This window comes from Anarhichas minor, unplaced genomic scaffold (genome assembly GCF_050575085.1).
Source record: "Anarhichas minor isolate MPS153535 unplaced genomic scaffold, ASM5057508v1 ptg000028l, whole genome shotgun sequence".
NCBI lineage: Eukaryota > Metazoa > Chordata > Actinopteri > Perciformes > Anarhichadidae > Anarhichas > Anarhichas minor.
This window is the reverse complement of record NW_027466474.1, coordinates 5,906,191-5,930,205: the sequence shown is the minus strand read 5'-3', so window position 1 is coordinate 5,930,205 and position 24,015 is coordinate 5,906,191. Positions and strand designations below refer to the sequence as shown.

General features: G+C 42.9%; 2 protein-coding genes across 2 annotated transcripts in view; one reads left to right on the top strand and one right to left on the bottom strand.

The window, feature by feature from the left end:
- The first annotated feature begins 5,422 nt into the window (after positions 1-5,422).
- Positions 5,423-9,376, top strand: npas4a (neuronal PAS domain protein 4a). The gene is made up of 8 exons (XM_076103981.1): positions 5,423-5,597; positions 6,006-6,163; positions 6,266-6,368; positions 6,476-6,776; positions 6,929-7,038; positions 7,197-7,332; positions 7,458-9,226; positions 9,348-9,376. The coding sequence occupies exons 1-8, from the start codon at positions 5,423-5,425 to the stop codon at positions 9,374-9,376; spliced, it is 2,781 nt and encodes a 926-aa protein (XP_075960096.1).
- Positions 9,377-13,321: 3,945 nt separating this feature from the next.
- mrpl11 (mitochondrial ribosomal protein L11) overlaps positions 13,322-24,015 on the bottom strand; it is a 39,768-nt gene continuing 29,074 nt past the window's right edge. Inside the window, exons 3-6 of the mRNA XM_076103815.1 lie at positions 21,371-21,466; positions 15,597-15,690; positions 15,011-15,170; positions 13,322-13,570 (exon numbers count right to left, since the gene is read on the bottom strand). Coding sequence (XP_075959930.1) covers positions 13,453-13,570; positions 15,011-15,170; positions 15,597-15,690; positions 21,371-21,466 — 468 coding nt within the window. The 3' untranslated portion in view covers positions 13,322-13,452. The remainder of the gene's footprint in view (positions 13,571-15,010; positions 15,171-15,596; positions 15,691-21,370; positions 21,467-24,015) is intronic.

Genomic DNA, 24,015 nt, shown 5'->3' with positions numbered 1-24,015 from the left:
TATGTATTTGTGGGACTTTTAAATTTGTTTATTTTACAGAACTGTGGTTAGGAGATTAGTGCCCGCAGTTAAATCACAGACAATTTAAATTATGGACCACCTATATTTTACAGCACTTTAGTTTCCCTGGCTTCTAAAAGTCAGGGGATCATGAAAATGATTTACTTCATTATTTTACTTTATTTAATCGTTATTTATTCAGGATAATCCCACTGAGATTTTGAATCTATTTCAAAGGGTAAAAGATGGCAGCGTGAATGTTTCACCGCATAAAAAACAACACATATAACAGACAAAAAAATAAAACAGCAAGACGTTAAATAAACTCTATAAAAAGGGTTAGGGTTAAAAAAAAAATCCCATTAAAGAGAAGACAAAACAAACCAGCAAATTGCATCAATCAAAGAATTTTCTTTCCGTGTTATGTAAAGTACATATCCGTTATGTTTTACCTCCTCTTGAGAATTGTAATGCACCTAATTGTTGTTTAAGCCAAGAAGCTGCAGCACATATTTAGTCTAAATTAGCAGCACAATTACAAACAGAGACTCCACAGTGTTCGCATATCACGCCGGTGCACTGGTTCCTGTCAAATTCAGGATTGAATATAAAATAACAGTAATTACGTTTAAGGCACTACAGAAATTGGGCCTCTCGGGTTAATCAGCATATCATACTTTTTTGAACAATGTATATAAATAAAGTTGTACTTACTTACTTATTTACACTGATAATAACCTATCCAGTATTCTTATTTAAATTACTGCATAAAGGTAAAACTGAAGGGACAAAAAGGTAACGTTACCAAAAAAATGAATAGATAATAAACGACCGCCACTTCACAACCCGAAGCATCTCATGTTAAAATCTGTAGGACAAAATGAACCAACAACAAAGCAAGAAAGAAAGTACAGATAGAGATGATGAGTGTGACACGTACAATGAGAAACTGGGTTTGTTTCCTCTCTGGCACTGTGCATCCTTGTGTCCAAGATCCAAATGAACAATATCAAGGTAAGTGTTAAGAAGTTGGGCTTTGGTAATCAAGTGTGGGGATTTCCTACATTAAGTGAACCATTTTTGGCACCTTTAATGCTCGTTAAGAAAATATGTCTTTTCCAAAATGATAATTTAAGAGCGGAGACCTGAGAGCAACACAGTGGGGCAACAGCACTCAGCACATGTGATTGAAAGTCTTGCTTTAATAAATGGTCAGTGATAATAAATATGTGGTTTAATAAATTAAACAAATCATGTACAAACAATGACATGGTCCTTAAAGTATAAAGAGAGATACAATCTAAATAATTAACTGTCAAATGAATTTGTGGTCGGTGGTGAAAGACTACAAAGTCAAACACGAGATGAAAGTATTTTAGAGGCCAGTTAAAAAAATAACCGTTGTTTTTGTGCTTGAACATTGTTTTCTGTCATTTATTACTCTAATGATGCCCAATATGAGACAAGACAGACTTGCTTATTGACTAGTTAATGATGCAGCAGACTTAAATGTGTTATTTGCTCAATTTAATGTTTTTTTTCTACATTAACAAGAACGCTGGAATAGTTATGTTGCTAATGACACCAAGATGCAGAGGACCATATTTAGTGCAGCTTGGAGAGAACAATTTGTTTCCTTGTGGCAGCTGAAGAAAAAGAAACTTGAAGGTTTGGTGAAGGGTCAAAGGGTTTTGAGAAGAAGGAACTCAGGGTGATGGAAATGCTGTAATGCAGTCTGAGGTAGCTGCTGAGGAAAATGTCAAAACCGAACACATCATATATATTTATGATCAACGAGAACACATTGCCAATGACAACCAGTTACAAAACGCTGCAGGTTTGTCACAGGGAGCGCTCACTTAAACTAGGCTGTTAAAGTTGGAGTGTATGTGAGATGAGGGTCACAACTTACAACTCTTTTCATTGTTAATTAATCAAACTATTTTCTTGATTAGTTGATTGCTTGTTCAAGAAAATAGTGTAAAATGTCAGCGCAAAGGAGTGTAGGGAGGAGAGAGTCTGTAACTGTACAATAGAGTGATTTAAAAAAGAGAGAGATTATCATATGTGTATTATTAGCATATTATCAATATTCCATTTTTAAATATAACAGTTATTGCCAATACCGGGATATAGCTACACCCCTACTCCATCTGCATTTTTGTGGTTTTATTCATTAAAAAAATTATTCTGAAAATTGTACAACATCAAAATTCATGATGTCTCAAACTTTTACTCTCATTTTTCCAGTTTGGCATTAAGGACACTCACTCACCTTTGGCACCTGAACACTGTTGTAGTCATCAGGTCCAGAAGGAGGAATAACATCTGGATGATCTTTGACACCAACATCATGCAACATCAAAGATGCATCTGAAACAAAGAGCATGACTCAACTTTAGTCCTTTCAGGGTTGGATTAAAAAAAAGGAAAAGATGTGCACAACCTCTGTCCAATTATGTCTTCTGTGGGTGAACTGCCCTAATGAATGAGTGTGACACTGCATCCAGAATAGCCAAAAGGAGAACTGATGTCATTGTGATGACTATGGTCTCCACTCTAGCAACAGACTGGTGTGTGATGTATTTCTATCTGCTCTGGAGGCGCAGCTCGCCCATGTGATGTGCAGAGATGACAAACTCCCATCTCTCATTTCTACGGCTTCAAGAGCTGGAGTGAAGCTTATTTGAACTGTGGTCAGGTCTTAGGGTCATTGTTAGTGGAAATATAGTCAATCAATAAGTATAAGAGGAAGCAGAGTCGGCTGAGTCATCCAATATAAATATGAGACAAAAACAAACCTCAAAGGAGAAGAAACACACACAGGGACTGAAACAAGTAAAGCTGAAACAAGAAGCTGGATGATTCATCAAAGAGCTATATTCTGCATATTAAAAACTTTCAAAGAAGAACACTGCGACAAAGTAATGCTCATCTTGTTGACTCTACATTCATCTTTATTCATCTAGATACTAGATCGGGTTTTGTATTCCTTTATAAATAAATTGCCTATGGAGAATAAACACAGAGACACATGTTATCATCATACATTGCATTGACTTATCATTTCCATGAAGACTTACCCAAATCTTAACCATAACCACGACATGTCTGACCCCAACAAGAATCCTTAACTCAACCATAAACCTCTTAACCTCTAAAATGTAATGATTACGATGTGGGGACTTGCATTGTGTCCCCAAAAAGGGAAAGGAGTTTCAACAGATTAATATCCCTACAACATGAGTAATACCCATTCTCTCTCTCGCTCTCTCACACACACACACACACACACACACACACACACACAAACTAGATTGTAGATCACCTTGTGAGTGGGAAACAGCCGGAACATGCTCTCCACTTAGTTTTCAATGGAACATATTTGCCACCACGCCTCTCATCTCTTCACACAAAATAATTCAAGAAACGGTGTGACAAATGTATGTGTGTGTGTGTGTGTGTGTGTGTGTGTGTGTGTGTGTGTGTGTGTGTGTGTGTGTGTGTGTGTGTGTGTGTGAAGCACATACTCAGATCTATTTTGGGGGGCTAAAAGTGAAATCTCCTCATCTATAAATAGGACGATCGGAGCGGGATGCGGGGGCGCGCCTCTCAGTGTCGGTCACCGGTGAGACCTATTTTTAGAAACAGCACGGCTAACCTCACGTGAGACTGGCGACTGGTTTGCAGGTTGCGAAATACCGGCTGCTATTTGCGCGCGCCACAAATTATTCATGAATTTCATTCATCAAAATGACTTCACTTTTCATTGAGCTTTTTGAAGATCGTCCTTGGAAGTTTTAAACAGGAACACAACAAAGCGCAGACTCACGCATTAACGTCATTTGTTAAGCGGTTAAAAGGGAGAACTATAATAAGATTGTTGCTGATGTTTGATGGTCGAAGCTGATCTTTGAGCGTCATATAGCCACCGGTGTGTGTGGTCTGTGCTGTTTCTTTCAGTATGTGTGGCTGGTCATGCTCTGATTGTTTCCTATGGTCCATGTTTTTTCTGTTTGATATCAAAAGAACAAAATCGAGAGCGAATTATTGTTGGTTAATTCTCGCCTGTTCATTGTAATATCCGAATCTGAATAACTTTAGTCCATCTCAATGAAGATTTATCTCTGACGTGTATCACACAGTGCACATACAATAAAAACATATAGCGTTTCACTCTATATTGAGAACATTTTTTTACAAAATGCCAAAGATTGCCTCTTGACAGGAATGAAAATATGACAATGCAGTACATTCTGGAAATCCGCAGCATCCATGTCTAACAGTCGAGAAAATGGAGGCAAATTCTGTGTGCGTTTATCTGCATCGCTGTTTTCAGCTGCTCAGGAATGATCTCCATTCATAAAAGGCGACGGGGAAACGGAGCGATGTGAAAACAGCCTCAGCATCCATGTCCGCCTCCTGGAACAGCAGCTCGGTGACTAAAGATATTGTCTCCAGCTCTGCATCATCAATCTACCATGTTTGAAATGTTGACAGTAAATGTGGTCGAAGTGAAATGATTGATACCTGACAAGCACCTGCAGTGTTTACCGACATGGTCTCGGGCAAACAGGCGGTGACGAGTAGCCTACCTCAAGTGCCAGACACATAAACACAGAGACCTCGTTCGTATGCAACACAGTCTTTCCACCCCCCCCCCCCCCTCCTTCCCTCCCTCCTTCCCTTGCACCCCCCTCTCCTCCCCCAATACACCGGAGTCCGGTGACTCCGCTTACGTTTTACGCTTGCTCCGCCCCTTACTCGGTTTTGTCCAAATCGGGCTTTTTGCGTCGCCGGAGCTCCCGATTTCAGCCCGACGTCATCACCGAGTAGAGGGAAGCGCTGACGTCGAGGCAGTGTCACCGAGAGGAGAGGGCACGGGAGAGGGAGGGGGAGAGTTCCACCATTGCTTACACTGATATGAGACACAGCTATCCCCCTCGGCCCCCCCTTCTTCTCCACCCCCCTCCCTCCGTTTTACGTCGGTGTCAGTGCGTTGGGAGCCCCCCTACTCCGGTGGAGTCCCAAGCTATATAAGTAACCGGCGAGCAGAGTCCCTCAACCAGATTTACGGGTTCCGGACTTCAGTGCGAGAGAGGGCTACCACAGCCGCGGATTCACCTGCACTCCGAGAGGGGGGACAGACATCCAGCATCCGAGCTGGACGCTGTGGCGGAGCTAAAGCAGACTGAGACGGAACAGGAGAAGGTTTTAATACCTTTCTCTGGAAAACAAGCTGAGATGAAAGTCCAATAACACGCCTCAGAGCTTTTCCACTGTTACAACCTGTCTCTTAAATCATCTCGGAGACAGGACACCCCGACTCCAGCCGAGGCACCGCGTTGAACAGCACTCCGCTCTCAACTCTCCAACTCACATCTGGAGGAATTTCGATAGTTCACCGCAACAACCAGCCACCATGTACCGCTCAACCAAAGGAGCATCCAAGGCTCGACGGGACCAGATCAACGTCGAGATCCGGAACCTGAAGGACTTGTTGCACATATCCGATGCAGATAAAGCGCGGCTCTCATACCTGCACATCATGTCACTTGCCTGCATGTACACCAGGAAATCCGTCTTCTTCACTGAAGGTAAGAATGAATTTACTCTGAATAAAACGACCTGTTGATGACCGTGCTGCATAGAAAGCCTGCAATCTCTCACAGTGGCGGAATCAACAAGTGTTTTAGTGGCACCGCAGGCAATTGACTTGATATAAGCCTAATTTTCAGATAAACTGTAGATACGTGGGTCATTAATTAATCGCAAATAATTGATGTAGAAGCTCATGCAGGTGTTTTAATAACAGTTTGTCGCTGCCCGCGGTGCTGAAATGATTTAGCGCCATAAATAGAGCCGCGCCGCTGTCCAGGGTGCTGAAACACACCGCGGCCACTGTTTTCTTATTGCGGGGATCAGACATGTTGTGTTCATTCTTAACATCCTCAGGTTTATTAACAAATGTCTGCTCTGTCACACATTTTTGTTTCCCTCTCTAGGAGCGGGAAGTAGTCTTGATGAGAGCGCGAGCGTTCTGTCTTTCCAAGAACTGTCGGAGTTGATGCAGGCGATGCCGGGGTTTCTGATGCTGCTGACTGGGGAAGGGAAGCTGCTGTACCTGTCAGACAGCGTCTCCGAGCACCTCGGACACTCCATGGTGAGTCTACACGGAACCAATTAATTTGTAGTTTGGTATGAATATTCAAGCGCTACCTTGGGCTTCATAACTAACGTTTCTGTTTGTATGTTTTTTCTCCAGGTGGATCTTGTGGCACAGGGGGACAGCGTGTATGATATCATCGACGCCTCAGACCACTTCACCATGAGGAGCAACCTGTCAACCTCCACCTCACCTGAGATGGGTAAGACAAACATTAAAGTTGTATTTATTTTTTCTCTAAATCTAATGCGGACTGATTGCCGAATATGATTTGCATTAATAAACCTCCTCTCATCTCCTCCTCCATAGACCGTCTCTTCCGCTGTCGTTTCAACACCTCCAAGTCCGTGCGGAGGCAGAGTGCTGGGAACAAGCTGGTTCTGATCCGAGCTCGCAGCATCTCTCCCGTCTCTCCCACCGGGTCCTACTGGACATCCAACCCAGTATGGGTGTGTTTCTGCTCCCCTCTGGAGCCCCACCCATCCCGTTCCAACCCCGGGGCAGAGGGGGAGTCAACCTCCGCCCCTCCCCTAGCTGAGACCAACTTGTTCCTGGCCTGCTTCCACTCCCAGCATGCCCGGGACATGAGGCTGCAGACCGCTCAGGACAGGTGAGCTCACACAAATAACAGATCCTCACCTCCACCTGTTGCTTTAATATTTACTGGCATATTAATCGTTAATAATTAATTGTTTATAAGATAACTATATGGGTAAAAAAAAAAGAATGTCCTAACACATCACCACCCACTCTCTCCTACAGTGTGAGCGCCTATCTCGGCTTTGATGTGACAGCTTTACGCTCTTGCTCCTGGTACAGCCTCCTCCACCCACAGGATCTGTCACATGCCTCCGCTCAGCACCGCAGCCTATGTAAGTGTACTCTTCACATACCTACCAGTTACAACCATCCCTGCCCACACAATTACACACACATCGTGCCCACTGGCATCCACACAGTGGAAAAACACTATGATGATTAATAGGATTACAAACCGATGCCAACTTGTGCTGTGACTGTTGTTCAACAGTGAGAGAAGGAGGAGAGGGCAGAGCTGAAATGGTGGTGCGTGTGCAAACTCAGGACCAGTCGTGGGTTTGGCTCTACATGGTGCTTCAGCTGCAACCTGGAGAAATCCCCATCAGCAGCAACAACTACATCATCAGGTATTTACCGCCTTTTCTTAAACAACACACCACTGACCAATTAGGAGACAAAACATTGATGAAAACAGGCAAAAACACAATCCTCACTCATCGTTTCTCCTCTGTTTCTTCTTCTTCTCTCTCAGTGAGTCTGAGGCCTGGTCAGTGCGTCAGCAGCTCAGCTCTGAACAGACCCAGCTAACCCTGGTTCTGAGCGGTGGTGCCTCTCAGCAGGAGGGTCTGGGCCTCCAGTCTCCAGACACCCTGTCCAGTCCAGACCAGGTCTTCACCCCAGGCAGCAGCGGCCTGTCAGCCCAGTCCTTTGACTTCAGCACTGCTGGTTGCAGCGTGGGCTCTTCTGATGAACCTGGGAGTTCTGCCGCTGAGGCCATGCAGCTGGAGGGTGACCCTCGTTCCAGTATCTCCTCTCTGGAGGAAGAAAGCTTCTTCCAGCAGCATCCTACTGAAAGTCCCTCAGCTGCCTCCTCCCCCACTCCAGTCACTGTTGAAACAGTAGCAGACTTAGACTTTTTAACCCAGAACATTCTCCTGCCGCCGTCCTTCCAGCTCAACCCTGCACTGCCATCTCTCCCCCTGCCTCTCCCCCCTATCCCCACCTCGCAAGATCAGCAGACCAAAGAGTTTGTGTGCACGCCACCCTACACTCCCCATGTTGCCGGGGGTAGCTTCCCATTCGGTGAACCCCTCTTCAGCTTCGACCCCTCTGGCACTACCACTCCACCCCCCGCTGCTACAACAGCCACCTCCACCACCTCAATGGCCCCTGCAGCTTCCTCCTCAGCCCCACCAACTACCACCTCCAGCCCCTCTCCCCCCAACACCCTGTCCACCAAGCTCGCCCTCCAGCTAACTACTCCATCCACTGACTTCTTCTTCTCTGGCGAGCACGGCAGTGGTGCCCTTTATGAGAAACTGCCCCCCACACCTGACAGCCCCGGAGACGGCGACTGCACAGTGATGACCCTGCCCGAGGTTCGGGGTCCGCTGTATGTAGATGTACCCCTCCATTGTCCCCCTGAGGGCCTCCTCACCCCTGAGGCGTCACCCGGTAAACAGCCCTGCCTCTCCTTCTTCTCCATGGAGAGAGAGAGGGAGAAGGAAAGAGCAGAAATCTCCCTCTTAGCTCAGCACATCAGCTCACTTGCAGAGGGATTCTACCTGGATCCACTCTTGTCCAAACTCTCTCCTCCCTCTATGTCACCCTCATCCTCCCCTCCCTCCCCCTTCCTGTCTCCCGTCATAGAAACTGCTGATCTTGGTTCAGTCCACATGCTTAGGGAGTTTTATCCCATTAAAGCATGGAGAGGTCTGGACATTCCAATGTTCCTCGATGACGATGAATCTCTGTTTGAAGAGAGCATCCTAGAAAACCTCCTCCAAGACAACTTCCTTCCTCCTCAGTCCCCCTGCCTCTCCTCCCCCTCCCCTTCCCCTATGCCCAATCCCTCCAGCCCAATCTCTCCTCAAACCCCAGTGTGCTGGCGCCAACCCTCCCAGTTTGAGGGAGTGGGCCACTTCTGTAGCGTCCATTCGGCGCAATGTAACCCCATGGCTGGGTGCGGGGCGACTGCGGCTGCTGAGGCCAGGGTAATGGCGGAAGGGGAGGGGCTAGCGGAGGAAGCAATGGAGATCGAGGTGGTGTCATCTCCTGTGTCCTCTTGCTCCTCCATCCCAGCTTCCCCTCCCCTCATCCTCACTGCCTCCCCCAGCCCCGCCACCTCCACGCCCATCGTCTCGCCCACGCCTGCTGTATCTTGCAATCAGTCCCTCCTGGAGGAGCTGGCTGTCCTGGAACCCATGTTTGGGGCAGGTGCCTCGATCGCCCCTGGCTTAGGGCAACAACCTGAGTTGTATCAACTCCAATGTCATCCATCATCACAGTGCTTCCACAAAGGTAAGAATCTGCCTCCGTCTCTTTTTTTTTCATCCTAGTCTTGATAAATGAGACAAAAACCTGTTTCTGAAAATACACCACTAACAGCCTCTTTCTCTGTTTCCTTTATTTTGTCTTTCAGATGGGAGTGGAAGTGTTCCTCCGTTCTAAAATAAGTCTGTGACTTACTTCATTAAGTATGGCATATTGTCATATTTTGTGGAGCCCCTTTTACTGAAAAGTAAAAAATGATTAAGTGTATAAATATACATAATGTATATACAACTTAAGGACTTTAACTCCTACATGTCTCCTGAGAACAAAGATTGGCTTTATATTTTTGTTCAGTCATTAATCTGTATAAAACTGGTGCACCATTTACAAGATGATTCAAGCACATGGACTCATAACTGACTTGGTTTTGAGTCCATGTGGTGTCTTCTCAGCTTCTCTATAACACGAGCTTCAGATATGATCAAACAGAGAAACTTCTCTGAACATGTAAGCACTGTTTAACTTCCAGATGCGCATTTGTATTCACTCGTAGTGAAAAATCTGTTGTGAACAAAAAAAAAAAAAAAAGAACATTTCTTGCTATTTCAATAGAGAGATGGATTATAGCACTTTTGCCTGACATGCAGCAACGCAAACCCAAACCTCAAATGTGTTGGAAGTCAAATGTTTACAAATTGTTTACATCCTTAGAGATGACCACTATCGGTACATAAAAATACGTTCGTGCTAAGAACTCCTCTATCCGATCTTCAGAGCCAATACAGCTCTGATTTGATAGCACTCTTTCCTTACAGCCTAAGAGGCAACATCAGAACTCATAAATAGTAATCAACTTTAATCCAGATACTTTGAGCTTTGAGTTTGCGGCTTCAAACCTTTAACATTTCATATTTATCTCTCCATCTAAAATTTTGTGTATCAATGTGATGTGCAAACAAAAAGGAAAACATGTGAAGAGATGCTGGCATGTGAAGAACTCGAGGATGTTGAAGGTGTCCATTGCTTTACGAGATGAAACACCAAACAAGAAATTGTCTGAAAGTCTGGAAGCTCTGATCATGCCACAAATCCACTGCTACGCTGTACTGTACATTAGACTCTGAATGTGGGCTCTTCAGGTCCCTGCTGGCCCGAAGGCAGACGGCTGGATATTGTTGCAGCATCAATATTTGCAATGCTGGCAGCTTATAGCGGCTCCTGTGTGCCTGAAACGGCCCTGACCTGCTGAACTCTGAACTCTTTATCATGTCCATTCAACATGGACATTTACATTGTTGCTCCACTGGAGTGCGGTGTAGTGAGGCACAATTGACTATGTGAATGAGCGATTCTTCTTTTTTGAGAGGGGTTAGAATACAAAAGTTTTGTTTTAAAAAATGAAAATAGGGATGGGGTGCTATTTCTATTCAGTTACCAAGCGACACGGGTTGAGAATGGTACTATTCCCATGGTGTCGACATGCTCACGTAGAGTTGTCTACGGTCAAGTAAAGGATTGATTCCTACGTTCTAGCTATTAAAGGCTAAGTTAATATACACGTGTAAAATTACTATATTCTATGTGTGATATTTGAAAACAATGTTATTGCATATGCATTATGTCTGTGGATATAGGCATATGTTCTTTTCAGAAAGGTTGTACACATTTGTACATTTGTATGAAACAGTTATTGGTCTGTATATATAAGAAAGAGATTTTTATTGCATAAGATTGAATATATTCTAAACATCTTACTTACTGCAGAATGGACATTGTGGATCAGTGTTCTATTGTGTTGCTTATAAGTGTATTTGATTGTCATACAAATGCATTTATAATAAAAGTGCACTTAATGCGGCTGATGCATTTGTGTCGTCATAGTCAAGCCCCCTTGTTCCTCCGTCAGCCTCATCATCATCATCCCACCATCCCCGCCTCTTTTCCTCCCTCCCATACACTCTCCTCCATTTCTTCCCCTGGAGCGTGTTTCGCTCAGCAACAGCACTGACGCACACACATGACGAGACGGAATGAGACACTATCTGACTCAGACTGACGCACACTCTTGGCATCGAGGTTTTTGCGTGCGCAAAGGCACACACGGTGGGCCTCCCACTTATGATGATGCGCGCACACACACATAATAGTAGGCATATGACCCCCTCCGCCGTCAGCCCTCTTTACAAATCACAGCAGCCCACATTCGCTCGATGTACCTGCGACTCTATCAGCGCTCAGTGTGGTGTAAGACTCCATATATAGGCATTCCTGCTCTGACTAAAACAGCCTCCCATCTATTCTCAGCCTCCATTCAGAAGGATCAGGGAGGGGAGGGCTGGAGAGAGAGGGGAGACAAAGAAGGAGCAAGAGGAGGCTAAAATTAGAGGTACAGTAAAGAGGGATGAGGGACCAACCGATGCTGTCGCCATAGGATGGAGAAGTGAATATAATAAAAATACATGGATAACCCATTTCCTGTACATCATAATAGCCAAAAGATAGAAGATGCACTTCATGGATCTTTTTTTGACATATTTCATCACCTGTAACACATGACATAATATAGAATTCATAACACGCACGGAGGCAAAGCTCTAAACATTATACTGGTCTTCTGCAAGCGAACATTTTGTTCCATCTTCTGCTGCAGTGTCTATGATGGAGTGAAGATGAGTGGTGGAGGAAGAGCTGCTCAGCTGACTGACGCCATCTTCTGGCAAAGACAAGTATTGCACCAGAGAGCAGCGTAGCATGTGAAGTGTAAGAGGCCACGTTAGGAAAAGGTTATGAAAAGGGCAGGGGAATGGTCAGTGTCATACTTCACGCTCCCTGGACCAAGTCATATTACAGGTGTAATAAATGACACTCTTTAAAGCGAACATAAAGGTAGTCCATGTCGGGCTGGGTGATATGGTTACGATCATTAGAATATAAAAGTCTGATTTAAAACACTACTCACATGCTCACTGTGATTGGTTGGGGAAATTGCTCTTCCTGTTCACAGTGGCCTTAATTCCCTCTTTGTATTTCCTCAGACAGTGTTTCCTTACAGAGCTGTGGAGGAACAGCAGCAATACAAATATGGACATTTTTGCTTTTATCTTGAAACTTTAGACACCTATGGCCGAGTGTTCCCGAGGACACTTCAAGAGGAGCCGGGAAGCGATTAATAGAGGACATCGTCTACCTTCTGAGGCAGTCGCCCCAGACTTTACGACTGGAAGATTCCCAATTTCAGCTGAACTTTAAAAGTTTGCACAGAATGAGGAACACATTTCTTCACAGTCTGTATATAGAGGGCACAATCACAGCCACCAATAAGACTTTGAATGACCATACATGCATGAGAGTATTGTTTTCAGACCGATTTGAAAAAATGTGAACCTTTAATATCAATGTTTTCTGATATATCGATATACAACATCAAACAGATGCAGGAAAACGCATACAATAGTCTGATGCTCCAGACAATGAACTGAGTTGTTATTTAAGGCTGCAACTAATAATTACTTTCAGTCAATTAGTTTTCTGTTTGATCAATGGTCATTTTTTTATTTAAAATCAGTGAATCGTGAAAAATCTGCATTAGTTTAATTATTATGCATTACATGGAACCGAAACCTTTATATGCGTATATTAAAAAGTTCAGTGTTTCATAACTCAAAACAAAATAATTACTTAATAATTTATAATTACTTTGCTTAAAATGATCTCAGACAATATGCTCCATCGCCTCACTTGAAGTCCATATGATTTCTGCAATAATTCACGTGATGAACACTTCAGATCACAGATTGAAGAGCGGTGTGTGACTGTGAAGTGTACAAGGAACCATCTGCACAGCCTGACGAGAAGCCAAACCGCTCCGAGAAGTGTTAATAATAGAGAATAACATCAAAGAGAGTAAACACACAAATACTTCCAAGACTGAGCAACAACAGTAGTTTCATTAGCTTAGCTCAGAGGAAATGAAACGCTCGGGGTGATAAACGTTTTCAAAACTTTTGTTGCCAAAATATAGCCGATGCTAAATAATTTAAACAATTCTAAAATACTGACGCCAAACAATTACCTGTAAAGAAATATCTAAATATCAGATGTGAATAAGGACACGGAAAAAAATTCACACAGCTACTAACTGTTTATTAACTGACACACACACAACATTAACAGTGTTTGTGTGCGACTGTAATTCACATATTGAGTCAATACAAACAGGAATGGAGGGAACATATTAAAAATGTTGCAGGTTTTCATTTCTTTTTAATCGACGAAGCTTCCGCTGCAGCGGCGGCAGCAGCTTCCACTACATCAGCTTTCAACTTCTCCTCCCTCTGCTCCAAGAAGAGTTTGTACTCATCAGCTGAGAGACTGAAGAGGAGGAGAGAGGAAGAGAGAGAGAGAGGGGGGGGGGGGAAATAAAGGAGAAATTATATTCAGTTACCCCAAACTCTGACTACAGGATAATCTAACCTACTGTCAAAAGGTTAAGAGTCATTTCGTAGTTAATTAAAATGGACAACTGTGGATGAAAAACACCACATCAAGATATTTACAATATAGATGGTGATATTTATTAGTGTACATTTCTACTTCTTGTATCTTTAAATCCTTCAGATATCTGTAACTGTAAACTTAGTTTTTGTTCTTTCTGGACTCATCAGAGTGCAGCAGTGTTCAACACCTTTCCAGGGAGAAATCCATTGTACAACAGGCAGAGATACCAATTTCTCCACATGACAGTACTTTCAATAAATCATAAAGCACTGCAGCCTCAAGACATGTCGAGTTTAAAGTAAGGGGGAGAAAAGGATTCTGGGTAATGTACAATATCATTAAGAAGAAGAAGAAGTAGATGCGACAGATTGAGGGGGTGCGACTGTGAGAGAATACTGAACTAAAACAGTGCACGTAATAAATGATAAATATCTGGAAGTGAACACAGGTGGATGTTGAGATGTAAAGCCTCTCATGTGGACAACAGTAAGTCGGTAGAGGAGTGGAGGGAGTTCACTTCTGGAAAATCTAAAGTATTCTGATACAAAAGCAAGATGTGCAATCTTTGTGAAGCTTATAGCATTCAGTCTCAAAAACATACTGCATACTGATTGTACACAGTATGTACGATATACTGTGTCCTAGTATATCGTTTGTGTAGTTAGTGCATCTAAAAAGTCAACATACTGAACAGTTTTATATTTACAGGATATAATGCAACATGCACCGATGCTCTTCAGTTTAACTGCGAAAAATCAACACAAATAGACACCTGAATCATTTCCCATGCATGGGTTTAGTGGTTCATTTCATAAAGCTGTTTTACCACCAGCGTTATGAAATGAACCACAGCTGCCTTTCAGATGAAAGGGTCTCAGAACAGAATCAGGAGTACAAACATAAATATGATGGGGACATTACAATGCCTTTTTGCTGCAGGGCTAGTTGAAATGCATTTGACTATACACTGAACTGTAGGTGTTCATGTTATTGTGGCCGCTGAGGTCCTTTACTGATATCTTGTCAGACCTCTAGTGGCCGTTAGGAGGCATAGCAGCATCTACACGTGACACTGCCTGCTGCTTCTTTGTAACTCTGCAAAATGATGTGTGAAGCTTTATGTTCCCGTGTGTCCTTGTTAATTTCAAGAAGTTAATACAGAATAACAACAATCTACTTGGATCTACTAACAGGTCCAGGACAGGACCAGCCTCTGACGGCATTGCTTGCATGCACACTGGTCGAGTTTATGGTAATTGAGGCCAACACTGTGAAATTATTAAAAAGTGCACCGAGCACAGATCCAGGACTTACTCGTTGACAATCTTGATGCCAAGCGAACGCGCCGAGCCGATGATGCTTTTGACGACGGTCTCAAGGGAGGCGTTCCTCATTTTGAAGCACTCGTCCAGAGCTTTCACCTGGGCAATCTCATACACCGCCCGCACCGACACCATCCCCGCGGTCTCATGGCCTACACACACACACACATACGAGATTTCAGATCATGAATAAAAAAAGACAAAAGGTTTGGTACAAAATAGGACAAAATGGTGTGTGTGTGTGTGTGTGTGTGTGTGTGTGTGTGTGTGTGTGTGTGTGTGTGTGTGTGTGTGTGTTGGTGACGGTGAAGAGGTGGTGTTAGGACTTCATGAGACTGGAGATAGCTTCACAGCTTTGAGCATAAAAGAGGGCCATCCATAATTCTCTTTTCTTACCACACCACCTTCGCTACTTCCTTCCTCTGCTGCAGCAGTTTGCCCGCATGTCATGAATATAACATCAATCACAGCAAAGCTCAAAACCGAGCCGAGGGAGAGACGCGTGTCCGTCACAGGATGGACTCAGCGGGGGAAGATTGGAGTGAGAGCAGACGCATCAGTGCAGCAGCACATCTCACCTGTCTTGCCGGCTCCTTTTGCAATGCCCGCTGCTTGCTTGAGGAAGTAAGACACTGTGGGCTGGCCGATCTTCAGGTCATAAGTTCGGTCAGGCTGAGGAGACAGAAGAATCAGAACTAAAACATACAGCCAGGATTCCTGAGTCTATAAAATGTTTTTCACATTTATTTATTCGACTGTTCACTACTTCTGCTCTTTAGTTACTGTTGCTGCACATGCCAATCTTTCTGCTTTGGTAAGCAGATGCTGTATGAAGTTAATGATAATGCCGGCAGATTGACGATCAAAATTCATACATATCTTTGAAACAATGAGTGTTTAACTTCAGACGGCGGTGGTCATCATTTACGGGCTGAAATAAAAAACTGTCGCCATCAGCTGTTCGCTTAATGAGTTTGAAAATACCACTCTGGCTGAATTTCTTTTTTAAGTCTTTCCGTCTTAAACATGCACTTGATGGCTTTAGTCCTCATCGTCACCAGGTGATGATCCATGAAGAAGACATGTAACAGTGACTAAATAAACAGCATTGTTCAAGGACTGCAGCCAACGGTAGAAGAGACAAATACAATTATATATTTCTCATAAATGTTTTTAGTTTTGGAAAGGCTTAAAAAAACAAAACATAATTCTACAAATACTTTAAATACGGATTATCGCCATTACTAGCCGCACACACACACACACACACACACACACACACACACACACACACACACACACACACACACACACACACACACACACACACACACACACACACACACACACACACACACACACACACACACACACACACACACACACACACACACACACAGAAATACAAAGCTTGACAGGCCTGATGTTACTGGTTACGATTACTAAAAAGCTGCTTTAAAGCCGTCAACACACACAACAACCAGGAATACAACTCTGGTGGAGAAATACTAGATTCATTCAAAATGTGTTATTCTGTGTAATTGTAGGATGTAAACTTTAAAACAAGTGATTAAACCTCATTATTTCCAGAAACAAAACTGTAAATGTGTCCTCGGTGTCCTTAACGTTCGCTACAGCCCGGACCAAAGAAACACTTTCTCAGTCTGTGACCCTTGATGATCACTGAAATGAATAAAACTGAGTAGATGCACAGCATCTATGAGTGAGTCATTAATGAGTCATTAAGTTTTCCTGTGTGTCCAATACCGACTTCAAACATTTTCTAATTGAAATTCAAAGCTGAAATATCAATATAATAAAGTTTGGACCAACTATTCACAGAGAATGAACCCCCGCAAAAAAATTCAAAGCACTTTGCTTCTTTATAATTGAGGCTTCATGATTAGACGAACACTATCGACAGCTCGCTGGACGTCTCCAGAGGTTTCAGCCGACAGTATTGGAGCTCCCTGTGAATCAGGAGTCACTGCTTTTTCTTTCATCCTTTTAAGATTCAAGCAGTGCTTCTGATTTTTTTTATACCTTGAGCGGCTCCCTAATTACTGACCACGCTCATTGCAAAAGTTACAGAAACAAAAACAAAAATGACACCATAACAACGTGTATTTATTACTAAACAATATTAGACATGTTGGTTCCCACCGCTAAACACGAAAGTAATTCATAATTTGGTCTTTTTTTATGAATGTTCGAGACCAGAGTTTTAAACTGCATTAATCGTGTTTTGGCCCCTTGGAGGCAGCACAATAAGCACTGACATACCATCTCCATATAAAGATGATATGGTTAAAGTGTTAGCAACATGTAAATGAATGCTCATTTCTATCCACGACCGTATGCGATTATTAGGAGTCGGTTCATCAAAATAAGCAGTAGGTGGCACTTATCGGTCTACCGATGCAGAATAAAAGGGTGCAACAAGATTAAAAGTAACATTGAAAGAGCGCCATTTTAACCTTAAACGGAGAAAAGCAATGTTAAAAAAAAAAAACTTGATTTAAATTAGATATTTCTTTTGATTCATGTATTAATGTGAGGAAGGTCATATCAGATCTGTTTTAATCTGCCGCTACAGAGAGCTGCAAGAATGAGTCCTACAACCTAGAAATGAGTGTAAATGTTTGCACTTCTCGTTCTCTCTTCTCAAAGTTAGTTTTTCTAATCAACAAATCTGTTTCCATATCACGCCATCACATTTTGCTTTTATAGATACAACCTTTCCACCTCAGCAGAGCGTTGAAACTTTTTTGCGATATTTCAAGGTTATGTTGAATTTTTGCCGTTTCCACTCACTTTTTTTGCGCAAATTGAAAATGTGCATAAAGGAGGTGGATGGAAACACATCTAATGAGCTGAAAGAGGCCATCTGCTCGCTCACTCACTCACTCACTCACTCGCCCTTTCCATCCTCCCCTCTGGGCCAAAATAAAAATAATGTCCTCAGCTTCTTCAGCTCTGACCCTTTTCTTATCATTGTGATTCATTCTCTGGTGGAAGACCTTTATGTGCTAAAATCTGACGAACAGATACAATCGATAAATCATCTGAGGAAAGTTTACTCTGGATCACCTGTTATCTAAAATAAAAAAACAATCATGGGGTAATACAGTGCAGGCTGAGCTGAGAAGATAGCACAGAGCAGGTGATTTGTCATCAGACTTGTGTTATCCAACACTAGTGACCTTTCGACAGGGAGCAGAAAAGCTATTGGTTGCAAAGGTCCGATGAGTCGTTTCTTCCTCCATTTTAGAAGATGAAACACAAACATTTTTCCACTGAGCTCCTTCTGACGGGCAAAATGAAGATAAAACAGAGACGAGAGAGAAGGAAAGTTATTAATCTGTTTAAAGGTTAATAGCACCTTAGTTCAACAACAGATGTAAACAACTGGCCTTCTGTCACAGATCACAGAGCCGCTGACATGGCTGTAGCCTCTTAGTCCCGTTCAAGGGCGTAGGTTTGGTCTCAGCATTGGTAGGGACACTGCCAGTCCCCCCCCCCCCCCACCATATAGAAAAATCTTAGTTGATATCAGGCGCGTTTCTAGGATTCAAAGAAAAGGGGGGGCTTAGCCCCAAGGGTAGTGGCAATTTTTTTTGGGGCCGTGGATATCCATTGTTTCAGACAGTTCATAGATTGGTTCAATCAGAAAGAGTGTGATTTTGCTCTGTAGTTTTGCTTGCATTCAGTATATGATAACACAAGAGACAGAATTTGAGGGTCATAGTGAAATTTGACAACACAAATATGAACTTTTCTCAAATAAAGAATATCCTCGTCACTCCCAAATCCTAATTCTTACAGGGACCGCACACAATGGATGGAGAATGGACCTGACAGTGTCAACTTTATATCGTTAAGTATGATGATGGGCTATTGGATTGTAATTTGAAGGGGGAGAAAACATACAAACCAGAACGCACGCACATATGTAGCATGTTAGAGTTATAAATAACTTGTCCATGTGAGAAACAATAGTTTAATTTAATGACATCACCAAAATAAAAAAAAAAATTAAAAAAAATAAATAAATTATATATATATATATATATATATATATATATATATATATATATATATATATATATATATTTTTTTTTTAAGCCAATAATGCCAAATTATTTGGGGGGGCTGAAGAACATTTGAGCATAATAACAGTAACAAAACCTTAGTTTAAATACAAAACAGTATTCTGCAGCAAATAAATAATAATAATAATAAATAATTAAATAAATGAATAAAAAACGTTCTGCTAAAATGTCAATATACAGTAACAGTATATTCTATATCCAAAATATATATAAAAAACTTTTCCCAGTTGTGCAGCCAAAATAAGGCAAAAAAAGGCAAAAAAAGTGAAAAATTAAAAATATATCTATTCTGCAGCACTTAATAGGCTACAAATAAAGTGCTTTCCTCCTTTATGCAATTATTAGTAGTGCTGGGCAACGATTACAATTTTTAATCGCGATTAATCGCATTGTTATGGCAAAGTTCAATAATGAATTCAAAAGTAGTGTATTGCGCACTTTTATTTTCAAAGTACTGCTATATGAACAAAAGGTCAATAACATTTGGTTTGTAAACACTTTAAACACATCAGGTTCTTTTTAACAGCAGTATTCCCTTCACACAGCAGCAGTTCTATCTCTTCACTATCTGTGCTCAGTGTGCTGACTGTATGTGAAACGTTCCACTGCTGTGCAACAGGAATAAAATGTTTCAGCATGTTTCAGCAAAAATGTCAGTCTTCATGACAGTCAGAGCATGTGACTGCAGCTCTACTGTTCATCAATATAATGCTGTGACTCCGAGGTGATGATGGTGACCCAGCGATCAAAGAATAAAGACACTTTACGCACAATTTCGGTGTATTTTCCCTTTAACTCACGAGATGCAGGTAGCATGTTTTATACTTAATGTGAATATAATTCATACTTTGTTGGCATCTTATTCTGAAAACCGGATGTCCGTCTGAAGAAACCGGATGTTGTCTCACGTTAATCTTTCCGCTATCTTTCAAAGTCCTTTGCTCGCTCCCGATCTGTGCCGTTTGAATGCGTTTACTGTGAATTTCAGCATATAGGTGCACTAAAGTGTAAGTGTCTGCTGAGTTGACCACGGAGATCTGAGTGTCTGCTGACTTTACCGCAGAGATGTCCAGTAGTCTCCATTCCTCCACCACTGCCGGTGAGCAACGGGCTTTCAAAATAAAACAAACGGGCTATAAAATAATTGTTGCCGTTAATTAAGTAATGAGTTAACGCGATAATAACGCGTTAACTTGCCCAGCACTAATAATAATATGAATGAGTTTGCAAATATATTGTGCAAAATTATTTTTTCTAACAGGCAATTAAAATTAACAAAATATTGGTGGGGACAATTGTGTCTTTCCCAAACTTTGGTCGTGACTAGTCCCTATGGACCATATGCAAACCTACGCCCTTGGTCCCGTTACATGTTTGGACTTTAAAGAAACGAGATGCATCATTTTAACTAGTGAGGTGCAGGTAGGCAGATGTTTTACACTTTGGACAGAGCCAGGCTAGCTGTTTACCCCCGTTTCAAGTCCTTATGGTAAGCTAACTGCCTCCCGGCTCCAGCAGCTCAACACACAGACATCCGGAGAGTGGTATCAATATTCTCATCTCTCAGCAAGGAAGTGACTTTCTCAAAATGTCAAGTTGTTCCTTTAAGACGAAAGGCACCAAAGGATGTGCCACCGACAAGCCTGAGGGGAAAGTTCAAATCTGAGAAACATTTTAAACAAATTGCATGAGCACATTAAACATCTCATCCAGTAAAGTGTGAACAGGACAAACAGCACTAAAAACCACCAGCAGATGGTGATGACGGGCAGCAGTGAGGCCCCACATGTGGTGGCAGAGCTGTTGCTGCATATTGCATATCAGCGTACATTCACGCCTTAAAAAGGATTAGGCTTCCGCTCCTTCCATCACAAACCTCATTACAACACATATGTATGCAGACGAAAGGACGCAAGCTCCTGATTTGAAACAACACACAAAGAGGGGGGGCGTGACGAGTCGAACAATACGAGGTTGAGTAAAATAAAATCTACAAGCTCATAACACCTCTTTTTCTGAGTAATTTGCGTTCCTTGTATGCACTTAATGCTTCTTGACTCCAAGTTCCTCTGGGCTTTGCTTCATTAATGAATGCAAATGGGAAGGATTACTTTGGTGGGAGAGTATGAATAATGGAAGTGCTCTAGTAATGTTATGCAGCTAGTGGAATTAACCACAGTGGTGGGCGGGAGGCGTACTGAGTGTGAAGGGTCAGGGATGGGTTAGAGAGACTCGCAGACCTTCACGTGGATCTTGATCGGGAGAGGGATGCCCTCCTTCAGCTCCTTGGTTTTCTCATTGAAGTCCTTGCAGAACTGCCCGATGGGGATTCCTCTCTGGATCGGAAAACAAGAGAAATAAGCATGGAAAAATAATGGAGGATCACTTTAAAAATGTATGAAAAAGTCTGAGCCCGCAAACATTCAGCTGAACGTCACTTGTGTCACATCGTGCTGCCAGAATACAGATGCCTAAGCTGCTGTCAGTGCATCAACCACAAAACTTCACAGAGCACCGACTATATTTACCCACACGAGTGGTTCAGGGTTCGGATGCGAGACAGTATCTGTATGTGATGAGTGTGTGTGTGTGTGTGTGTGTGTGTGTGTTTATGTGCCATGACATTTTGGTAGAGATATTCTCACACTATATTCTAGTTATTCTTGTTATATTCACACTGAGATGCATCTGTGTATGTGTGTGTGTGTGCAGCCTTTCTGTTGTTCCACTCAGAGTGTGTGTGTGTGTGTGGCTGTCACTCCAGCTATGACTGAATGCATGTTGGTGCCCAGAGCCGGAGAAACCCGAGTGATGAATGAGCCTCCCATTTTCCAGCTCCTGCAAGGCCAACCAGAGCGAAAGCAAAATGGATGGGTGACATTAAGTCAACACTCGGCCAACGCTGCTCCTTTGCACCATTCTTCTTTGGAGCTGAAGTCAGAGGCAAAGACTAATAAAGAATCTAATTATTACTGCTGGAATATAGACTGACCTTCACACGTCATCCTTCCCAAAGGCAACACACTGATTGAAATGTTCATTTCAAAAATGAGGGGAAGAAAAAAGCTTTTTTATTTTATTCAGCTTAATGGAGTCGCGAGCTTCTATTGCTCCATGACGGAGCCGAGCACAGCCCTCAGATTCAAATAAAGGATCTGATGAGAAGTCAGTCATCCTGAGACACTTTCCAATGACAGCACGGGGAAGACATTTATTTGAACTTAACGGAGCAGAAAGTTCTCTGAACATCATTTCCACTAAAGGCTTCAAAAGCACCTGATGAATGTTAATCAGCTGCTTGATCTACGTGACCCCATCACTCCATTTGGGTCTGTAAGGCTACTCATTACCCACCGGCGTTTCTATGCATCCGCTAACACAATAACAACAAACTGATTGAAATTTCAACACATGACACGAGTCGAGGCAGGTTATTGTTTCAGGGCTGATGGGCGCTATTTGAATTACAATATGCTACTAATGAAATGAAATGCAGCTCCGTCCCTGGAGCCCTCACTAGGTTCTACCTTCCCTCCCCTCCCGTGCTTATTAATAGTAATCCCATGTCAACCTCACTTATCTTCTACCCGTGCCCTTCCCTGCCTCCCATAAAACAACATGGCAAGGGTAAACAACTGGAGAGGGAGCACCGAAGGAAAGTCTAATTAAATATGGATTAGTATAAAGGCTGTGATGTTGCGTATGAGTCAAAGCAAACCCTCGGGCTCTGCCTCACACATTTAGCTCCCATTCCTTCCCTTCTGTTCAGCCCATGTCGGATAACGATCTCTCCCGCCGACTCAGATGGCCCTTTCATGTCACACAATGCTATGAAAGAGCCTCCCTGACCAGCCGGAGATAATGCCAGATGCTTCTAAAGTATGCTTAAGCACGGACGACGAGACATTCTGTAGACAGAGGAGCGAGTGCTCTAAAGATAGACAAAGACTTCACACGGCCTCCCTGACCAGATAGTCCTTTACTGTTGAAATAGGGCTTGAACAAATACTTTATAAAAGCCTGAAGAGTGGCAAATAAAGAGGATGGGACACGCCCACCCACTTGGGGATAGCAGACAGTTTGCCCTCAGCTCTGCACACAATAAAGTATGCACCAGAGACAGGTAATCATATTTTAATTAAGCTGTTCCACAGAAGTCCAGGCATCTCCTCCACTGAAGGTGGCGGCGTGAGGATGTTTTATTTTGGCCTCCGGCTATTTAATAGTTTAACTGCAGTAATTACTGTGATTGAATCATGCTGGTAATCACAGTGTTTAACTGTGGCGGAGGGCTGGTGTGCCATGAAAGGAAGGTTCAAGGTCGGCTCCTCCAACTCAACGTGACATTTAACAGAGAGAGAGAGAACTGGAACAGTAACATTCGTGCCCTGGCCAAATCGCTAACCCCGCTCACTGCATCTGAGCATCTAATCATCCTCGAGTCCGAGCTGCTGGATAAATCCTCTCTCCTCCACCATGACTGATTAGAGCCGGGTGCTCTCCAGTATAAAATGGCTGCAGCCCATCACCCGAGGCGGGGCCTTCCACGGCGGCTGTGGGCGAGCACATTCAGCCGCACATCCTCAAAGACTTCTGAGATCCTGGGCACCGGGATTAAATCGCTAATCTACGAATATATTTCCCGCCGTCAAATCCAGCAGCGACAGCGGTGAGTAATTGCTATATGATCCATTCAAGATCAGCACGGCGGAGCCTTATTACTTATAATTATGAGCAATTAGACATTTGCAATTAAAATCTGGGAAGTGTCCGTTTGATTTGACCCTTCCACCAGATTCCCTGCAGTCTTTTTTGACACTCCTTCCGCGTTAATGTGATTGGCCTTTCAGCTTCACTAACTCTTTTTAACAAGATGTAGCACTGC